This window comes from Psammomys obesus, unplaced genomic scaffold, assembly GCF_907164565.1.
Source record: "Psammomys obesus unplaced genomic scaffold, mPsaObe1.curated_primary_1811, whole genome shotgun sequence".
Classification (NCBI taxonomy): domain Eukaryota; kingdom Metazoa; phylum Chordata; class Mammalia; order Rodentia; family Muridae; genus Psammomys; species Psammomys obesus.
This window is the reverse complement of record NW_026585797.1, coordinates 28,293,680-28,310,826: the sequence shown is the minus strand read 5'-3', so window position 1 is coordinate 28,310,826 and position 17,147 is coordinate 28,293,680. Positions and strand designations below refer to the sequence as shown.

General features: G+C 37.6%; 1 protein-coding gene across 1 annotated transcript; it reads right to left on the bottom strand.

The window, feature by feature from the left end:
- Positions 1-243: 243 nt before the first annotated feature.
- Serinc1 (serine incorporator 1) lies at positions 244-16,857 on the bottom strand. Its single transcript, XM_055599339.1, has 10 exons — positions 16,705-16,857; positions 12,040-12,201; positions 7,663-7,832; positions 6,641-6,720; positions 6,277-6,414; positions 5,529-5,698; positions 5,334-5,424; positions 4,049-4,193; positions 3,711-3,941; positions 244-1,676 (listed from the first exon to the last, which is right to left on the bottom strand). Exons 1-10 carry the CDS (start codon positions 16,741-16,743, stop codon positions 1,541-1,543), a joined length of 1,362 nt encoding a protein of 453 aa, XP_055455314.1. The 5' UTR covers positions 16,744-16,857; the 3' UTR covers positions 244-1,540.
- Positions 16,858-17,147: the final 290 nt, after the last annotated feature.

Sequence of the window (17,147 nt, the reverse complement as noted above, 5' to 3'; positions counted from 1 at the left end):
TGAGGTGTGCAGTGTCCTCCAGACTGAACTGTCTACCTCCTGCAGGTTCTTTAGGGGTAAGAACACCATTTTTGAGAACCAACTTCAGGATTCATTTACAAACACAAAGAGGGTAATTTCAAAATAATTAATTTGTCAGAAGTCAAGGCAGAAAATGGATATTTGACAAGTTCTTTTCACAGAGGAAAAAAAATTGAGTTAAATCCACCTAAATTTGTAATGCTCAAGAACTAACACTACACATTTTCTCTGAATTCATTTATTTAAGAGAACACAGCCATTCAAAATTGTGAAATAGTATTAACTCAGAATAAGGTTGGGAAATGAAGATAAGTTGTTATATTACATTTGCACAATAAATATTTTTAAGGAAGCAAACACATATTTTAAAAGCTTTAGACACTAACACATAAATAACTAAGCATTTTTATCTAAATTAAGTGGACTACTGATTTTCAAGTTGAATATGTCAATATCATGGCAGTAAACAAACATTTTAAGCATGTCTAAATATGTAGTGTAATTTAAATGGTCTATTCTGCAAGTTCATTATCCTCCTGGTCTTTATGTTTGGATAAAAAAAAGCATGCTAGACAGCAGCAATACATATCGCACAAATTATCCACCATTATTTATAAAGCGAATTACAGATCTGGATCAGAGTGCTGGCTACTTTTTGTAGACTCCGTTTCCCAATGTTGCCATTAACTAACTTTTGAGTTAGTTGACTTTATTTTAAAATGAGAACTGGACTATGAAGTACCTAACCCAGAGCCTTACTGGGTTTCCTGTTTTGATTTGTAAACTTAATTTCAAAATTTTCTAACAATGATTAGTCTTTTCAAAAGCTTGTCTAAATGTTCAGAGTTGCTTACATCTCCATGAAATCCATAGTTTTGTGTTCATAAAGACCAAATAAAGTTCATTTTTTGGAGAAGGCCACCCTTTCCTACAGAGAAAGATCTTAGATCACACGAGTATTCACTTTAAAACACATGACCAGTGACTTTCTGTGAAGGCTCTTGTTACTTAGCCTTCCTCCACATCCTATACTGTTTTCCACTAAACAGAACATTCTGTACCGAAGTAAAATCCTGACAAAATTAAAGTGACTCGCATCTTTCAGACAACTAGCTTAGGACTTAGAATTTTAGAACAGCTATTTGCTTTGCAGTCCCCTGTAAGGCAACACATTAAGTATTTAAAAAGGCAGCCATACACTTAACGTTTCTAAAATAGCATAAGGTCTAACACAATTTTGAAACCAACTGTCAAGAATTTTTTTCGTATGTACAGAGCAGATGATATGCCTATCAATGTCCATCTTTCCTAATTTGCCAATGTATTAAAAATTCTCCCTTTGCAATTCATATCATCAGTACACTTAGCAAGAACATGGATAAAATGGCAGTAAATCTAATTCATGCAAGAGAAAAATAGTAAGTTACACAACAGCACATACAACTTTACAAAAATTGGGAATACTGTTAATGTCAAATAAACAATGACCAAAATGGGGCTTTCATGCCAGAAGTCCCACTCAGTCAAAATCCCGATTTGTAAGAACAAGTGGTGCCACCAGTGTCCAAACATATAGGACAATGCCAATCCAACTGGAGGAGATTTTCACCCAGACTGCTGTCCACTGACTCTTCATCTCACGAGAAGGCTCGTACCTAAAATTTGAGGAAAAATAGAAGTGACAGGTGGATTGTGTTAGTAAGCCATCAAGCTGGTAGGCCCCTTAATTCAAGCTTCCTTTGGAGTCTGATATCAGTGAGCAGGAGCTCATCCTGTTGCTATGCCTTCCATAATGCTGCAACAGATCTTTCACAGTTTTGAGGCACAGTATGTAATTCATACATGCTACTAAATAAAAGCAGAAGGGAACTCAGTAAGATGTGTCTATTCCGTCCAAGGGTGGGATGACTTCCTTCTCAATCCCACTTCCTTCCCCTTCTCAGATTTTGACAGGTGGGGAAGCCTGAAGTTAGCTGAGTTTTGTACACACACATACACTTTATGGGGTTTTTTGAGAGTTTCTCTGTGCAGCCTTGGCTGTCCTGGAACTCACTCTATATATAAGGCTGCCTCTCCAAGTGCTGGGATTAAAGGCATGTGACACCACCGCCTACGTTAGGTCTAATTTTTAACATTTACTATTATAAGCTATTAAATTTAGGAATTTTAGAAAATATTTATAATAAATGAGTAAATACTAGCCTCAAAAATATCCGAAAACCCTATTTTTTCTCCACCTTTTTCTGGTTTGTAAGTAATGATATGCTGTTTAAAGAAATGAATGAAAACTTAACGTCAAACATACTTGTCTAACCACATAGGTCAATGCCTACTTTGTGTAGAATCTTTTGGTAATCATTTGAGACAAAATCAGTTTAAACAGTTACTTTTATCAGTAAAGTATGAATTAATTTTGATGGGGATTAACAAAAAATTATAGTTAATAGCATGGTCTTCTTGTGAGACCAAGAAGGGGCTGACTGACTCTTGCTGGCTTTTAGGCACCCTTTCCTCCTATGGGGTTGCCTCATCTAACCTCAACAGGAGCAGAGGTAGCTAAGTCTTACTGCAACTTGATATGCCATAGTTGACTAATACTCATGGGAGATCTGCCCTTTTCTAAGGAGAAGGAGGAGGAGTGGACGGGGGAGAAGGGAGCAGAAGGGAGAGAGAGGGGGACCAGGGTAAGAGGAGGGGAAAAACTGATAGCAATGGAAAAAAATGTATATATAAAAAATTTCTGAAAGTCAACTCACATTAATATATTTGCATCAAGAAATTTCAGACATCTGTTTTTTAATTTTAACTTTTTGTTTTACGTGTTATATGATCACTTTGCCTCTATGCATGTCTGTGTATACAGTGTCCATGTCCAGACAAAGGTATCAGATCCACTGGAAATGGATAATTGTGAGGTACCCTATGGGAACTGCAAATGGAACCTGGGTCCTCTGGAAAAGCAGCCAGATGTTAACCAGAGTCATCTATCTCTCCAGCCCAACTTTTCAGATCTTTTAATGATACAGTTTAAAAAGAATCATCTTTTTAAAAACTATGCTGTTACTATAGTATAGTATGTTAGGAATAAATACAGTTAAATAAAAACTAAACAATATGTTAAACAACTGTTAACATGAATTTCTGTTAAAATATGCTTATGCCGTTTTCCATTTAAGGTTCTTCAACATTTGGAACAATTATGTTTGTGTAATTTTTAAAGAAGTCTGCAATTATCACACTCTCAGAATTCACTTTAACTACAGAAATACATCAGAGAACTAGAACGTACTTTAGAGATCAAGAAATGGCTGAGCAGGTAAAGAACTTGCCTTGTAAACATTAGGACTCAAGTCAGATCCCCAAAACTCACATTTTTAAAAAGCCAGGTCTGGTGCCACTCACTTGTAATTCTAGCACCAGAGAGGTAGAAATGGGAAAAAAAAAAAAAAATCAGTAGAATTTTCAGGCTAGTTAGTCTATTTAGTGTTCCAGAACAGTGGGAGAAAATTGTGTACAATGCCTCGAATACATGTGACTTCCATCTCTGACCTTCACACACCAGGTACACATGCACATACATACACACAAACATGCACACACACATACACACATACACACACACACATTTTACAATAGAGTCATGGAAAACACCACCAAAATAATCTGAAGTTACCATAAAATGTAAATACCTGTACCAGTTGGTAAGGGTCATCATGATATAAAGTGAGGCCAGGAAAAGCATGAAGTGAAAGAAGGAGTAACTGTAAGTGACACCATCCCTTTCATTATCTACAGCTCGGTGAACATCATCACCATCTTCTAGTGATCCATCACTTCTGGCATTCCCATCTTCTATTAATGTTGACTCATCACTCGTTAGAGTCAGTTTATTAACCTGACTATTGTTGGAGGTACGGATGCTGCATGAACAAAATCAGAAAGAAAAGTTTTGTTTTGTTTTCTTTTTTAACAAATGATTCTTTAAACTATATAAATCTTGTAAAAGTAGATTCATAGCCTGTCTTACCTGGAATAAAACACACACAGCAGGAAAAGAACCAGGCCTATAATCCCTTGAGGATGCCACCACTGAACAGACTGCCCATCCTTTGGAATAGGGCGAGTGGTATTGAAGCCAATGATGCTTAGTAGACTTGGATTGCAATTTGTTTCTATAAAGTACATTAAGGTCAAGTTAACTATTAGAGTAACAAAAAACAAAAACAAATAGAAACCTACAAAAGGGTTTAAAAAGGTACAAATTAACAAAATACTTAAACATAATTTGTATGTTTTAAGATAGAAAACTAAAATCACTTTTTCCAACCTTATCTAAGAGCCAAGGTATCTAGATCAACAAATGAGTAAAAGTTAGATAACCTAACTAAAATTAGTACATTCAGAAATACAATGCAAGCTCTTGTAATCACTTTACTATCTAACAAAACAGACCACAATTTTATAGTTGGAGGTGGGGGGGTTACCACAACATGAGGAACTCTTATTAAAGGGTTCCTGCATTAGGAAGTTTGAGAACCACTGCACCAAAGTATCCAATATATATTCATTTTTAATTCTAACAAATCTAACTCTTCAGTCTCCACTTTACTAATGAAAACTACATAAGGATAACTACTCAAGCAAATCGTCAGTGGTATTTTAAAATTACATATTTTGGGGTGAGGGGAAAAAGATTCTCTATATGCTAAGATCCCTGTCTTTGTAATAACTAAAAAAACTTTTAATGAATTTGCAAACAATGAGTCAGAGAAAATATTTTATATTATTATTTTACAGAAACATTCTAAAAATTGTAATTTCTTTATTCCTTCAAAACATACAAGTTTCTGATTTCCCATGTGACCTACTGAAACTGAAGTACAGAGATTCATTACAAAGCCAGTTATCTATTGCAAGACAGAAAAAAAATGTGAAAATTTTATAATTAGATTTACAAATGAGAAAGCATCTAAAGCCAGAAGTGGCTCACAGTGAGGCTAAGGCAAGAGGGCAGTCAGTCTGAGGAATAGCCTGTCTCAAAATTTTGAAAATATTTTATATCTTTCTATATTCAAATATCTTAAATATAGTAAAAAAGTATATGATTTCATATGATTTTTTAGAACTATATCAATTTGTAGTGAACGAAAGACTAAGTGAAAAGAAAAAATAGCAATACATCAAAGATGAATTGCTTCTTAACATGCTTTATTCCTCTACTAGCTGAATTAATTTCATCTTTTAAAAATGATGAATTTTGAATTTTGAATTTAAAAATCAATACTGCATGACTCATTATAAACAAAACATACCTGGTTCATTGGTCATAGCAGACCATGTCAAATACATTGTGTAGACTGTAATTACTGAAGACTGTAACAAGCCAGATCTTGGTTGGGATTCCTACGAGCAAAATATTAATGCTGATAAACATCTGACATCACTCTCATTTATAAAAACTTAGAAAGGGAAAGGCTTTATAAAAATGAGTGCTAAGAAGTGCATACTTGGATCTTGGGCAGTATAGACATTACAGAGGCACCAATGCAGAGGAGCATGTTGACACTGATAAATGCCTTATTTTCCGAACAACTGGCTGGGTGAGTATAGTAGACAAAAAATAGGATGACGGCAACTAAAGACAGCAGATAATTCAGAGCTGTGGCTGATAACAGAGCTGTGAAAGAAATACAATTGAATTTACAAACGTTACTTTATAAAATACAACTTATTTTTATAAAAGTATTAGGAAATCAGTATGGTACTTGTTTTTAAATAAATCTTATGATTTTTGTAACCAGTCAACTCAAGCTCATTATTATAATTATACTACCATAGAAATCTCCTTAGGTGTTCGGCGTCCTTTACATTTTTATATAGTGTTCCAGAGTTTTTGTTTTTTCTGCTTGTTGCTGATGAATTACACAACTCTGTTTCTAGTCTTCCCATTAAATTTTGTACTTTAATGTACTGGGAATTTGGATGCGAAATTACAGCTTTAAAGAAATGAACTCTGAGCATCATTTTGGCTATTCAAGGATCTTTTGGTTTCTTTTACTGGTTTCCAGATAAATTCCTGGTTCATAAGTCACAAAACTTTCAACAAGTTGCTAATATACAGTCACTCCGAAAATTAAATTGAAAACCTCTTCATAAGAAATTAAAATACAAAATTCCTAAGTGATTTCCTTGCAATCTATCCTGTTTTTATCAATGTTCACTATACTGAGGATACTTTATGAAATAAAAGCTTACCTGCATACCAACATCTTGAGTTCCCTTCTTCCATTTTTTCAACCCATGATTCATTCCACGAATGGGCAAAATCAATAAGTAAAACGAGTTGTATGAGGATGAAACAAAAGGCACCCGCCATGCCTACATAAAACCACACTAAAAGAAAAAAATAGTGTATTTAAGCAAAGGGATGACTGCTTTAGCTTTTATTATTTTCTTAATAATATGAATACAAAAAGGGATAACAAAATTGTATGCAAATTGATTTTGCAGCTGCAGATTAAAAAGAACAACCAAACAATAGTCACAACTTTAGATAGAAGTTACTTTGGTTTCTTACACAAAACAAAACATTACCATAGAATATTTTTAAAATTCTCACCAGTTGTAAAAGTGCCTTCTGGGATGAAGAAAGCGCCAATAATAATTGCAATTGCTGTAGCAAATTTAAAGAACCAGAATCTAAGACAGAAACAAATGTTAATAGGCACCCAAAAAAATAACTCAAATAGTAAATCTTTTCAGAAACACTTAAAAAACTTTGTTAACAGATCTACGCATATATTGAGGATGAAAAAGACCATTATATAGGCTATTGTAAAGATGATCTTAAGAAGAAGTGCCATCAATTCTTTTAAGAATACTGGCTTCAATTCAAAGGTATGAGTTGATAACATATGAATATATAAAGTATAATTTCATTCCACAAATGAATAGCTTTAATAAGTTATGACAAATGCCTACATCCAAAACAGTATTTTAAGACAGCCAATAACTCTAATGGAAAAAAAAAAACAAAACAAAACAAAAAAACTTGTTATAGAGCATTTTTTATTATTCTAGCACAACATTTTAATTTTCTGCCTTTGGCACAACATATCAAAAAATAAACAATAAAACATATTTTTAAAAAATTAATTCTTAAGAAGAAACAGATAAAATTATAACATTCAAATAAAATGCCAGATGAACTACTCACTATTACAGGAGATTGACTAAATTTGTACTTTTTTTCTTTCTAAGTTGTGGAAAACAATCATCTAGAAGATCAACACCAGTTCAGCAATACAGTTTCTTTTTGGCTGCCTTGTAGATCTAGGAAATTGAGAGTTCTATATAATAGGACTGGTTCACTAAAACCGAAAAAAAGAGGCAACAGCACTCTTCCTTTAATTACACATGTACACCCTCCTTTGAAATTAAAATATATAATCAGAGGTGATGCTGATAGCTGACCAGCACTACTATTTAATATCCAAAGCAAGAGTTTCTCTAGTAAAAGCAACCATTTTTAGAACTTTTTTATGGAAAAGATAATTCCTTTGTAATTTCTTTAGCTAAAATTCAAAATCCCTGGGAGGAAAAAGGCTATCTCAACTTTTCTCTCAAGTAACTAAAGCATACCCATTGTGGACCGCGGCTCTAGGATCACTGCTGCTTTTCACTTTGATCATTAGTAAAGAGAGGAGAAGATAGAACATGGCCAAACCAAAGCACAAGCGATACACAGCTTTGTAGCCAACCAGAATATTACAAGGAACAACACCCTTCTCATTCTCGCAGAACCCAGGAATCTAGAAAAACAAAACAAAATGGGCTTATGATCAGTACTTTTCATGAACTAAAAGTTCCACGTAAACTGTTAATTGCTTTAAAGGTCAGAAATACACACATACAAACACACACACCACACACACACACACACACACACACACACACACACACACACACATAAGCCTGCTGCATTTTAATCAGGTAAAATGGGGGAAGGGACAGGGAGGTTGGAGAAGTTAGGGCCAGGCATGGTGGCCCAGGAATTTAATCACATCACTTGGGGAGGCAGAAGCAGGCAGAGCTCTATGGTTTCAGTGTCAACCCGGTCTTGGTCTACACAAAGACCCAAGCCAGCTGGGGCTACACAGAGAAACTTTATCTCATTAAAAACAAATCAAAAGAAACAAAAAAGTTACAGCTTCCAGATAAGCACATAATAAACCAACAATGGCCAAGTATAAGATGGATGATTATTTTGAGCTACAGATTTAATTTCTTAAATATGTATTTGAGTGTTACATAAAAACAAAAATATACACTTACGGTGTGCCATAATTCTAAATTTTATAAAACTTGCATTCTACTGTGATATACTGAATTATATATATTTGTTATATGGGAAGATGTGAACAAAAGCTTAAAGAATTACATAAAATGTCACTTGTAAAATAGTAGAGAATAAAACAGTAGCTTTTTAAAGCCAATGCTATTTAAACAGATTTTGAGTATAGGACCTTTAAATGCTATTTGTGATCATAAGGATATTATTGACTTAACTTGAGCTGACAGTATATTCATATTTTAATTTAGAACCTTGAGAAGCAGCAGTGACCCATTTTAGAAAGGAACACTGGGTGGAGGTGGAAAGTTGAAGTACAGACCTTTTGCCAGGCAACAAGGGTGAGGCTTGCTGTCCATCAACATACACACAGGCTCACAGACACAAGGTCACATTGAAATCAGAATGTAAAATGGGAACTTTTGTGAGGGAAGTGGCAGCATTATTTAGAATGTCACAGATTATTTGTATGTACAAGAATAAACTGTTTCTCCCACGCCTAGCCCCAGGACTCCAAGGATACTCAGCTCTAGGTATTAGTTTTGTACTAGTTATATCCCAAGTCCCTACCTTCGTCTATCCTTGGTACTAACAGACCAAAAAGATTAAAAATTAGCAACTATTATTAATTAAGGCCTGAACTATGGGAGTGGAGAAGTCTAGTAATGCCCTGAGGGGAAGAACTGCCTTACTGCATTCTTTCCCCACCCACTAGAGATAACAGTTGCTAGGAAACTGGCCCATCCCCCCCATAGGGAGGGACACCAGGTCATTATGGTCTGGGGACCTTCCTATAGCCAATCAATTCAAAATGTAGCATTTGACCAATAGATGCTTGCCAGGCAGGAATTGCCCCTGCCTTGGGCATGCTGGGAGGGACCAGAATCTATAAATCACCCAACTAACCTGGGCGCAGGGCGCTAGGCTCCCACTGCTTCGGCCGTGGGTGTGCGTGGGCCCAAGCTGCAGCTTGTAATTTACAATAGAAAGAACCTCACGTATTTACAGCGGAGTCTGTTTATTCCCGGTCTTTTGGGGTTCCTGAACTGGGCAGAACAGTACATTCACAGCCTTTCCCAGTTCTGTCTACAGCCTGCCTGCTTGTGGTTTTTCTCGTTGCTTCTTTGTTTGCTGACCTTCCTCTTTGTTAATTCCCTTTAGAGCTGTTGATCAGGTTCTAGCACTGCTAACCCTGAGTCAGTTTCTACAGCATATGCTGCCAGGATTTTAATTTCCAGCTCAAAACACGTACTTAACTCTGTCTGAATTAGTGTTTTCTATTTCCTCATAGGTGTATAGTGTTTGGCTTCCATAGCATCTGCCCAAAATTCATATTTCAAATTGATGTATGAATGTGCATATGCCATAGTACACTTATGGAGATCAGGGACAACTCAGGGGAGTTAGCTGTTTTTCTCTTTCCACTGTGTAGGTTCCTGGAAAAGAACTCAGTTCATCTAGCTTGGTAGCAACTGCTTTTAGCCATGCCACAAGCCATTTTACTCGCCCTAAAATTCCTATCTTGTAACTCTAATCCTTAAGAGAACAAGATTAGGAAGGGAAAATGACTAGATCATCAAGATTCATCCTTCATAAAAGGATCTGTGCCTTAATATAAAAAGGCATGATACAGCTTTCTACTCCTTTCCTTACAATGTGAAAATGCAGGACTTCAAACAAAACAAGATTCTCACTGGAACTAAACCTTGGCACCCTAGTCACAAATCTCCCACATCTAAACACGTAGAAAATAAACTCCTGTTAATCCACATTTGTAATATTACTGTTTGGCAGCCTGAACTACATGAACACAGGCATGTGCTATAGTAACATTTTAATATTCATTTTTGATTATGTGTCTCTGTGGAGATGTGTACCCATGGGCCCTGAAGAGGGCTGTCAGATCTCTAGGAACTGAAGTTCAAACAGCTGTGAGGCATCCAACAGTTCTTATCCTTAAGAAAAGCAGCAAGCACTGAACCACCTCTCCAGCCCTGTTTCTGGGTTTAAAGCATGCACTTTCCCCCAAGTTTCCAAGAACTGCAACTGGACTGTTAAGATTCTAGCACTACCAGTATGTGAATGTCAGTCATGACATCCACAAAATCCACTTGAGGCTTATTCCCTATTCCCTCTTGATCCCATTATTGCAACAACCTCTATACCACTAAGTGTTTGACTTCTATCTTCACCATGGTCATCTTGAGGCATAATTTGCTCAACACCTTTCCCAGTCATTACTGCTTCATTTTTAGGTACTGTACTTAAATTTTACTTATTTTTAAAATGTCTCCTTTGCAGGAACAAAACAAAAACTCATAATGTCGGCTTTCCTGTCACAGTGACATTACCAAGGTACAATTTCATTACTTTTTCATTGATATACATTAGTTATACCTAATGGCTTTAATTGTGACATTTTTGTACATACATATACTGTACTCTGATCATATTCACCCTGATCATCATTCTGATCATATTTTCTTGTCTCTCTCCCACTCCTGCTGATCTCTTGTCATTTTATTTGTCCTGTTTCTACTTTCATGTATTTTTTTTTTCCCTGTGCCCCAATGACAGTTTTGTTAGCATTGCTTCCAGAGAGGTGAAGGGTTTTTTCCAGGACCACAGCCACCTTAGCACTAGCTACACCACTGAAGAAAATGTTTCCCTCCTCCAGCTACTAACTACATGTAAGTTCCAGAGCTAGAGAGCCTGTGAGTCCTCTCTTCTTCCACCACTGGATGTTAGTGGGTCCAATCCTGTGCACATCACAGATGCTGTGAGTTTGCAAGGACTCAAGTATGCCTCAAAGCTAGGACTTGACACCATTCTTCATCTTCCTCTGGCTCCTACATACTTTTTTGTCCCTACTTATATAAGCACTGTTCCCTGAGCCTTGAAGCAGTGACACAGATTTCCTATTTCTGACTGAACATTCAACTGTCAACTTATTTTCAACACTAATCAGTTTATAAGCCTCTGCAGGTACTGCTGTCCACTATAAAAAATAAGCTTCTCTGACCAAAGACAACAATACCACTGATCTATGCATTTGAAGAACAGTTACTGAGAAGGCTATCTGATGGGTAGTCCATTGGGTAGACAGCAGCATGAGCATCTCCAGTAGGCCCAACCCTCCAGTTGAGGCTTACAGTAAAGGATTTTACTAAACACTCCTTCCAATGCAGCAGGTCTCTCTAACAGGCATGCCGCTACTGCACCTTTGGACATATCTTGCCTGGCTAGTTGGTACTGTTATTTGCAGAGTCAACAACTGAGTACGACTACTGGCCACAATTCTTTCCCAACAGCCTGTATAGCACCCATTGGTATGATGAGGGCTTGCTGGCAGAAAGGAAGTGTCCTGACCACTTCCTGATTTCTTTATGTACTGAGACTAAAGCAAGTGGTGTCTTTAGTAATGGAATCTACTATCTAGTTCTGGTGGGAAACCAACAATCGAAGAAATTGCCCAGGAACATATTCTGTGCTGCTATCATAAAACAGAACAAGCTACCTCATATTCTTTGTCTTTCCTGCAAGAATTATTACCTACTAAAACTGGGGTTACACATATTGCAGTATTTTTATATTGCTTTACTTTTAGTACCCAAAAGTTACGTATATTCTACAATTTTAGTCCATCAATAGTAAAACAAAAGACTGACCTTATTCAGTTGTTCTTCCATTCCTGGTATTAACATTACACAAGCTACACACACTCCAACAAGCAAGAAAAGTGCGTAGATCAATCTAGTCACAGTGGAGTTGTTTCCACTAGGGCAGCACCGGCACAGCAAACATGGGGCACTGCCACACAGACATGGGATCTGGGGAAAAACATCACAGATCAGCAGAGTTTAAAATGGTTCAACAAACTATTTGTTGTAAACAATGGCAATTCAAAAAGATTAAAAGTATTTGGTTTGCATACATTATCTACACTCTCTAAATCAGAAAGGCAAAGATGGAACAAAATCAAACAATACATAGCCGTTGTCCTCTAAACTAAGTAGAAGTATTTAAAAACACGGGAAATGGCCAATAGCAACCAAGATTTCGCTAAGATTCCTAAACAGCCACTTGTCCCAGAGAAGAGTACAGCCAAGAAATTCTGTGAAGTCTCAGCCCAAGAAAATAGAGGGAGTGGGGTGTTGGGAGGGGAGGGTATCATTCAATATAGCACCAAGGTGAATTGTTATTATTTTTTTCCTCTTCCAACTTTTTATTAATAGCAATAACACTGCAACAAAAGGCTCAGTGAACAACTAGTTAACAAGTAGCTGGCTCTCTCTAATGAACTCTAGGGATGAGTACCCTCTGGACCAGGAGAGCCTGACGTGTACAGTGTGCAGGGTTAAGAAAGAATATCTCAAAAAGGCAAAGTTTAAGTATTCTCACAAGGGTTGGCCGTAGCCTGGACTGAACTCTACCAGTCACAGTCAGATGACCAGGGTATTCCATCTCTAGAGAAAAGAATCACAAACATTCCAGGGAAAGAGCATTGTGATTGACAAATTTCTATAGCCTATATACCTGGTAAGACATACACAAAGCAGCTTGCACATTATGCTTCAGGAACAGAAACTGATGGTATAACAATTATGCAAAAATACATGTACAAAAGAATTCTGTGACTACAACATAAAAAATAAGACATTTTAAATAAAAATACTCTGGTAAAAGGAAGTATCCAGCCGGTGCACTTCATTTGAACTTTAGAAACAAAAGTCAGAGAGGGAGGGAGGGATTAGGAAGAGTGGAAGGAGAGAGATGAAGGGAAGATGACACAGAGAAGATAGCTCAGAATTAAATGAGAAAATAACAGATCAGGATGAGAGTTGAATCACAGGAATAATAAAAGAAAAGAAAAGAAAAGAAAAGAAAAGAAAAGAAAAGAAAAGAAAAGAAAAGAAAAGAAAAGAAAAGAAAAGAAAAGAAAAGAAAGGAAAGGAAAAGAAAAGGAAAAACCAAAAGAACTAACAAGCATGCTGTCCAGGAACAAAAAAATAATGCTGATAACAAAATTATGGATAGAAAATAAATCCTTGGGATAACTACCTAAATGCAGGGCATGTTGAAGTAACAGTGCCCATCTTTCTAGCTGGGAGAATGCTCAGCCCAGCTGTCCATCTGACTTGAGACACAGATGGGGATTCAGCGAAGGCAAGGCAGAAAGCATTCCTAGGCAGAATCCCAGCTCTGTCTGTTGGACACATTCACCTGAATGAATTAGTCTGGGAGGTGTTGGGTAGAAAAATACTACTACTGGGATTACTTGGCATAAAACAGGTTGGACTCTTTTGTCTATTAGAAAGCAAGCATCAAAGACATAAAAATCTTTAAGTAATTCACCTATGTCCATTAATACAGCCCAAGACTAGTCTTTACGCATGGAAGTATATCCAGCCTTCATCAAGGTCAAACCTATACCTGGCATCTAACAGAACTGGAAGACATGCAGACAAACAGGAAACACAACCCATGAGGACCAAGCAGTTAGTCAAAACCAATCTGGAAGGTAACATTTACAATTATTGCTTAATATTACTGTTAACTACACAGTCCAGATAGTAGAGGAAGACTTGGGCGTGGAAAGTAAGGATATGAAAGAGAATTTAAAAGAAACCTACTAAATTTTTAGAGATTTAAAAAAAAAAGTATGTCAATTTAATACCAATAAAAGAGAAAAGACTACCAACTGAAACAAGGAGAGCATGGGTTTTTACATTTATATTAGGATCTTCACCAGCACAGGAGACAGGAATAACAGACGTAAAACTCACAGTGAAAGACAAACTGAAGAGTGAAATAAGGGTCTTGAAAGATAACCAGCAAATACTGACAACATACTAACTACATAAAAGCATACTTTATATGCAGAGGGTGACACTTCACCACACACTGCTCCCCAAATATCCTACCCAGATAGGCTGCAAGTTTTCTCTGGGTGCACCAACAGCCTCAGATAAGTGTTCTGCTGCAAATGGCAAAAACACATCATTGCATTATAAATTCAAAGCTGACAAGTCCTACCAAACTGTTCTGTGACTCATAGCAACCAAGAATGTCTCCAAAAGAAAAAAAAAAATATCACGTTATAAAATAAAAATGAAGCAAATGTTTGCATGAAATCAGTACTGGCAATTCCTACTTCCTTCTTCTAAATTACTTAACTAACATTACCTATCTGGGATAAAGAAATGATTGTGATTGTTTACAAGGTCTAGTTATTAAAACAAAATCAATTCTATTCAGTACACCAATGCTGACCTTATGTTGGGGAAAGGTCTGTTAATTAGCGTCTGGCAGTATTTATAGACCTAGGATGAATGAAAAGGTTCAGAGATGCTCACATGTAATTTTTCTTTCATACATTTTTGTAGTTCAGCAATAATGCTGTGTAATTATTTTATGAACAAGAAGTGTTACTAATTTTGACTAAGTATGCAAAAAAATTGTTCAAAAAGCAAACTTTTAAATTATGGGTCACTTGACATAATTTTACAATTTCAATCGTAGGAATATTTGGATAAATTTTCTCTTTCAAAGCTTCCAAGTTAGTGAGCATATTAACTTGGGAATGTGGAAAAGATGGATTTGTATAGTATAATGCAAAATCTACTTATAGATATGCACTAGGATTCAATAATTAAAAGAAGCACACAGAACTAAAGAGATGATCCAATTAGCACATCATGAATCCTCAGATCTGTCACAGGATGGAGAATCATGATGAAAAACTTGGCTGTCTAGCTTCTGTCATATCTAATCCTGCATACTGTTGCTACCTTTTTAGTGCATCTAGGTACTAATAAAATGATAATGGCAAGGCAGTGTCAATCTCATCAAAGACATTCATTCACTGAACAAAAATGGAAATCTACGTTGTAAAAGTAGTGATGTAACTTATCCCATAGTGTTTGCCAAAGCTATTTTGATTTAAAACAAACATATACAAAATTTTCTGTAAAACTGAAAGAAGGAAAAAAACACAACAAACAAACAAAAACACTGAAACACCGAACTTGTGACCCAAAAGGCGCTTAAAACTAAATAGGAAAAGAATTGGAGAATACATATTCTTCAAACTCTATGATCGCAGTAGAGCTGCTGTGTACCCACATCACAACCAAGCTAACTCTAGTATTACAAATTAAATAACGCAACATCTTATCAAAAAACAAGGAAAAGTTTTTTATAACTAATTTTTATGTGTGTACATGTGTCTGTGTGACCATGGGAGCCAATGTCAGCAGAGAGCAGAAGAGAGCATCAAGATTCCCTGGAGCTGGAGATACGGGCAGTTATGAACTGCCCAATGGGGGTGCGGGGGACTAACATTTAGAATCTAGCAAGAGCAACAATCACAGCTAACAGCTGAATCATCTCTCCAGGCCTTTATTCACTTATTTTTATTACACTAAATGTCACCTTCTGTATAAAAGGGTCAACAGACTCAATTAGGCTTTCTTAATCTCTGAGGTCAAGTTTTCATATCCATCTTTGATGAAAACTAGGCATTTATAATTCAAGCCGTACCAAAACATTTTTAAACTTACAGGCATGCAAATTAGCCAGTACGTAGGTTAATGTATTTGCTATGGAATCATTTGGTTAGTCAGAAAATTGTTGCGGGTTAAACTTGGAAAGCATAATATTCAAACTCCGAGTGATATTTGAATCCAAATACCTCCCCCAAAGCAATTAAGCTCTTTATTATAAACTTCACTGCTAATTATTTTGTCTACTGGGGGATGGGGTCGTCTGGGCCATCCGGGTAAAGGAATCTTGCAACTATTCTAAAGATGGTTCCATTGTCTAATGAAAACGCAACCTACCCTTACCACAGCATCGACAAGCGGGTTGCTCGCCCATGTATTACGTAAAATAAATAAATAAATAAAAAATCAGTGCCGCAGACCTGACCAGCCTTTCCGGAAACATAAATTTGCAAGTACAAGAATCCAGGCCACCAAAGCCGAAGGGGGCCAACAGTATGAGAATTTAGAGTATTCTATCTCGATAAGGAGACTGCTACACTGACACCCAGCTGTTAGGCTGTCCCGGATAACCGGGGCCCAATTCCCTGGAGGCTGCGAGTCAGAACAAAGAGGCCTCGGGAAATGACAGTGCGGCAGTGCGAGGGCGCCGGGCTCGCGGTGAAGGGAGAGGCGCGGCGGCCACGGGAGGAGGGAGCCGGGCCGCACCCGGCCGAGGATCACCCCACAGGGAAAGCTATCTGCTCGGGCGGCTCCCCGTCCGCTTGGCCTCGCCCTCGCGCGGGCCGGAGGAGGACGGATAAACCGGGCCGCGACCCCGCGCCGCCTTACCCAGCTCGCCACGGAGCACAGCCCCAGCACGCTCCCCATCGCCGCCGCGTCGCCGGCCCAGAGCGTGCAGACAAGATGGAGACAGCTTCTTCCCTGCTTTTTTTCCCCCCCGATTTCTTCTGAGCTTATTTACGGTCTGGGAGGCACTTCCGGCGCAGATGCACCCGCCCCTCAGCTCTGCGTGCGTCACTTCCTCTCAGACCTGGGCGGGGCGATGGCTGCCTGGGGTTCGCAGTTCTGGGGCAGGGGACGCCAGGCGTCATGTCCAGCAGTGTGACCTCCGGGTACCACTGCTAGAAAGTAGATTTCTGGCTTTGCGCAGTGGCCTTGCTTGGCTGTGTACGGAAGACCCTTGCTTACCATTTACTTGAATTTGGACGTTAGAAGGGCTCAGTTCTGTTACTCCTTTTTGAGACACTGGTTCCCCTTGGGATTTAGCCATC

Coding starts and splice junctions, on each gene's coding strand:
- Serinc1 (XM_055599339.1), bottom strand. CDS start 16,743: ATGGGGAGCGTGCTGGGGCTGTGCTCCGTGGCGAGCTGG. Junction 7,833..12,039: donor TGGAAGAACAACTGAATAAG/GTCAGTCTTTTG, acceptor TTGTTTTTCTAG/ATTCCTGGGTTCTGCGAGAA. Junction 4,194..5,333: donor TGCTATGACCAATGAACCAG/GTATGTTTTGTT, acceptor TGTACTTTATAG/AAACAAATTGCAATCCAAGT.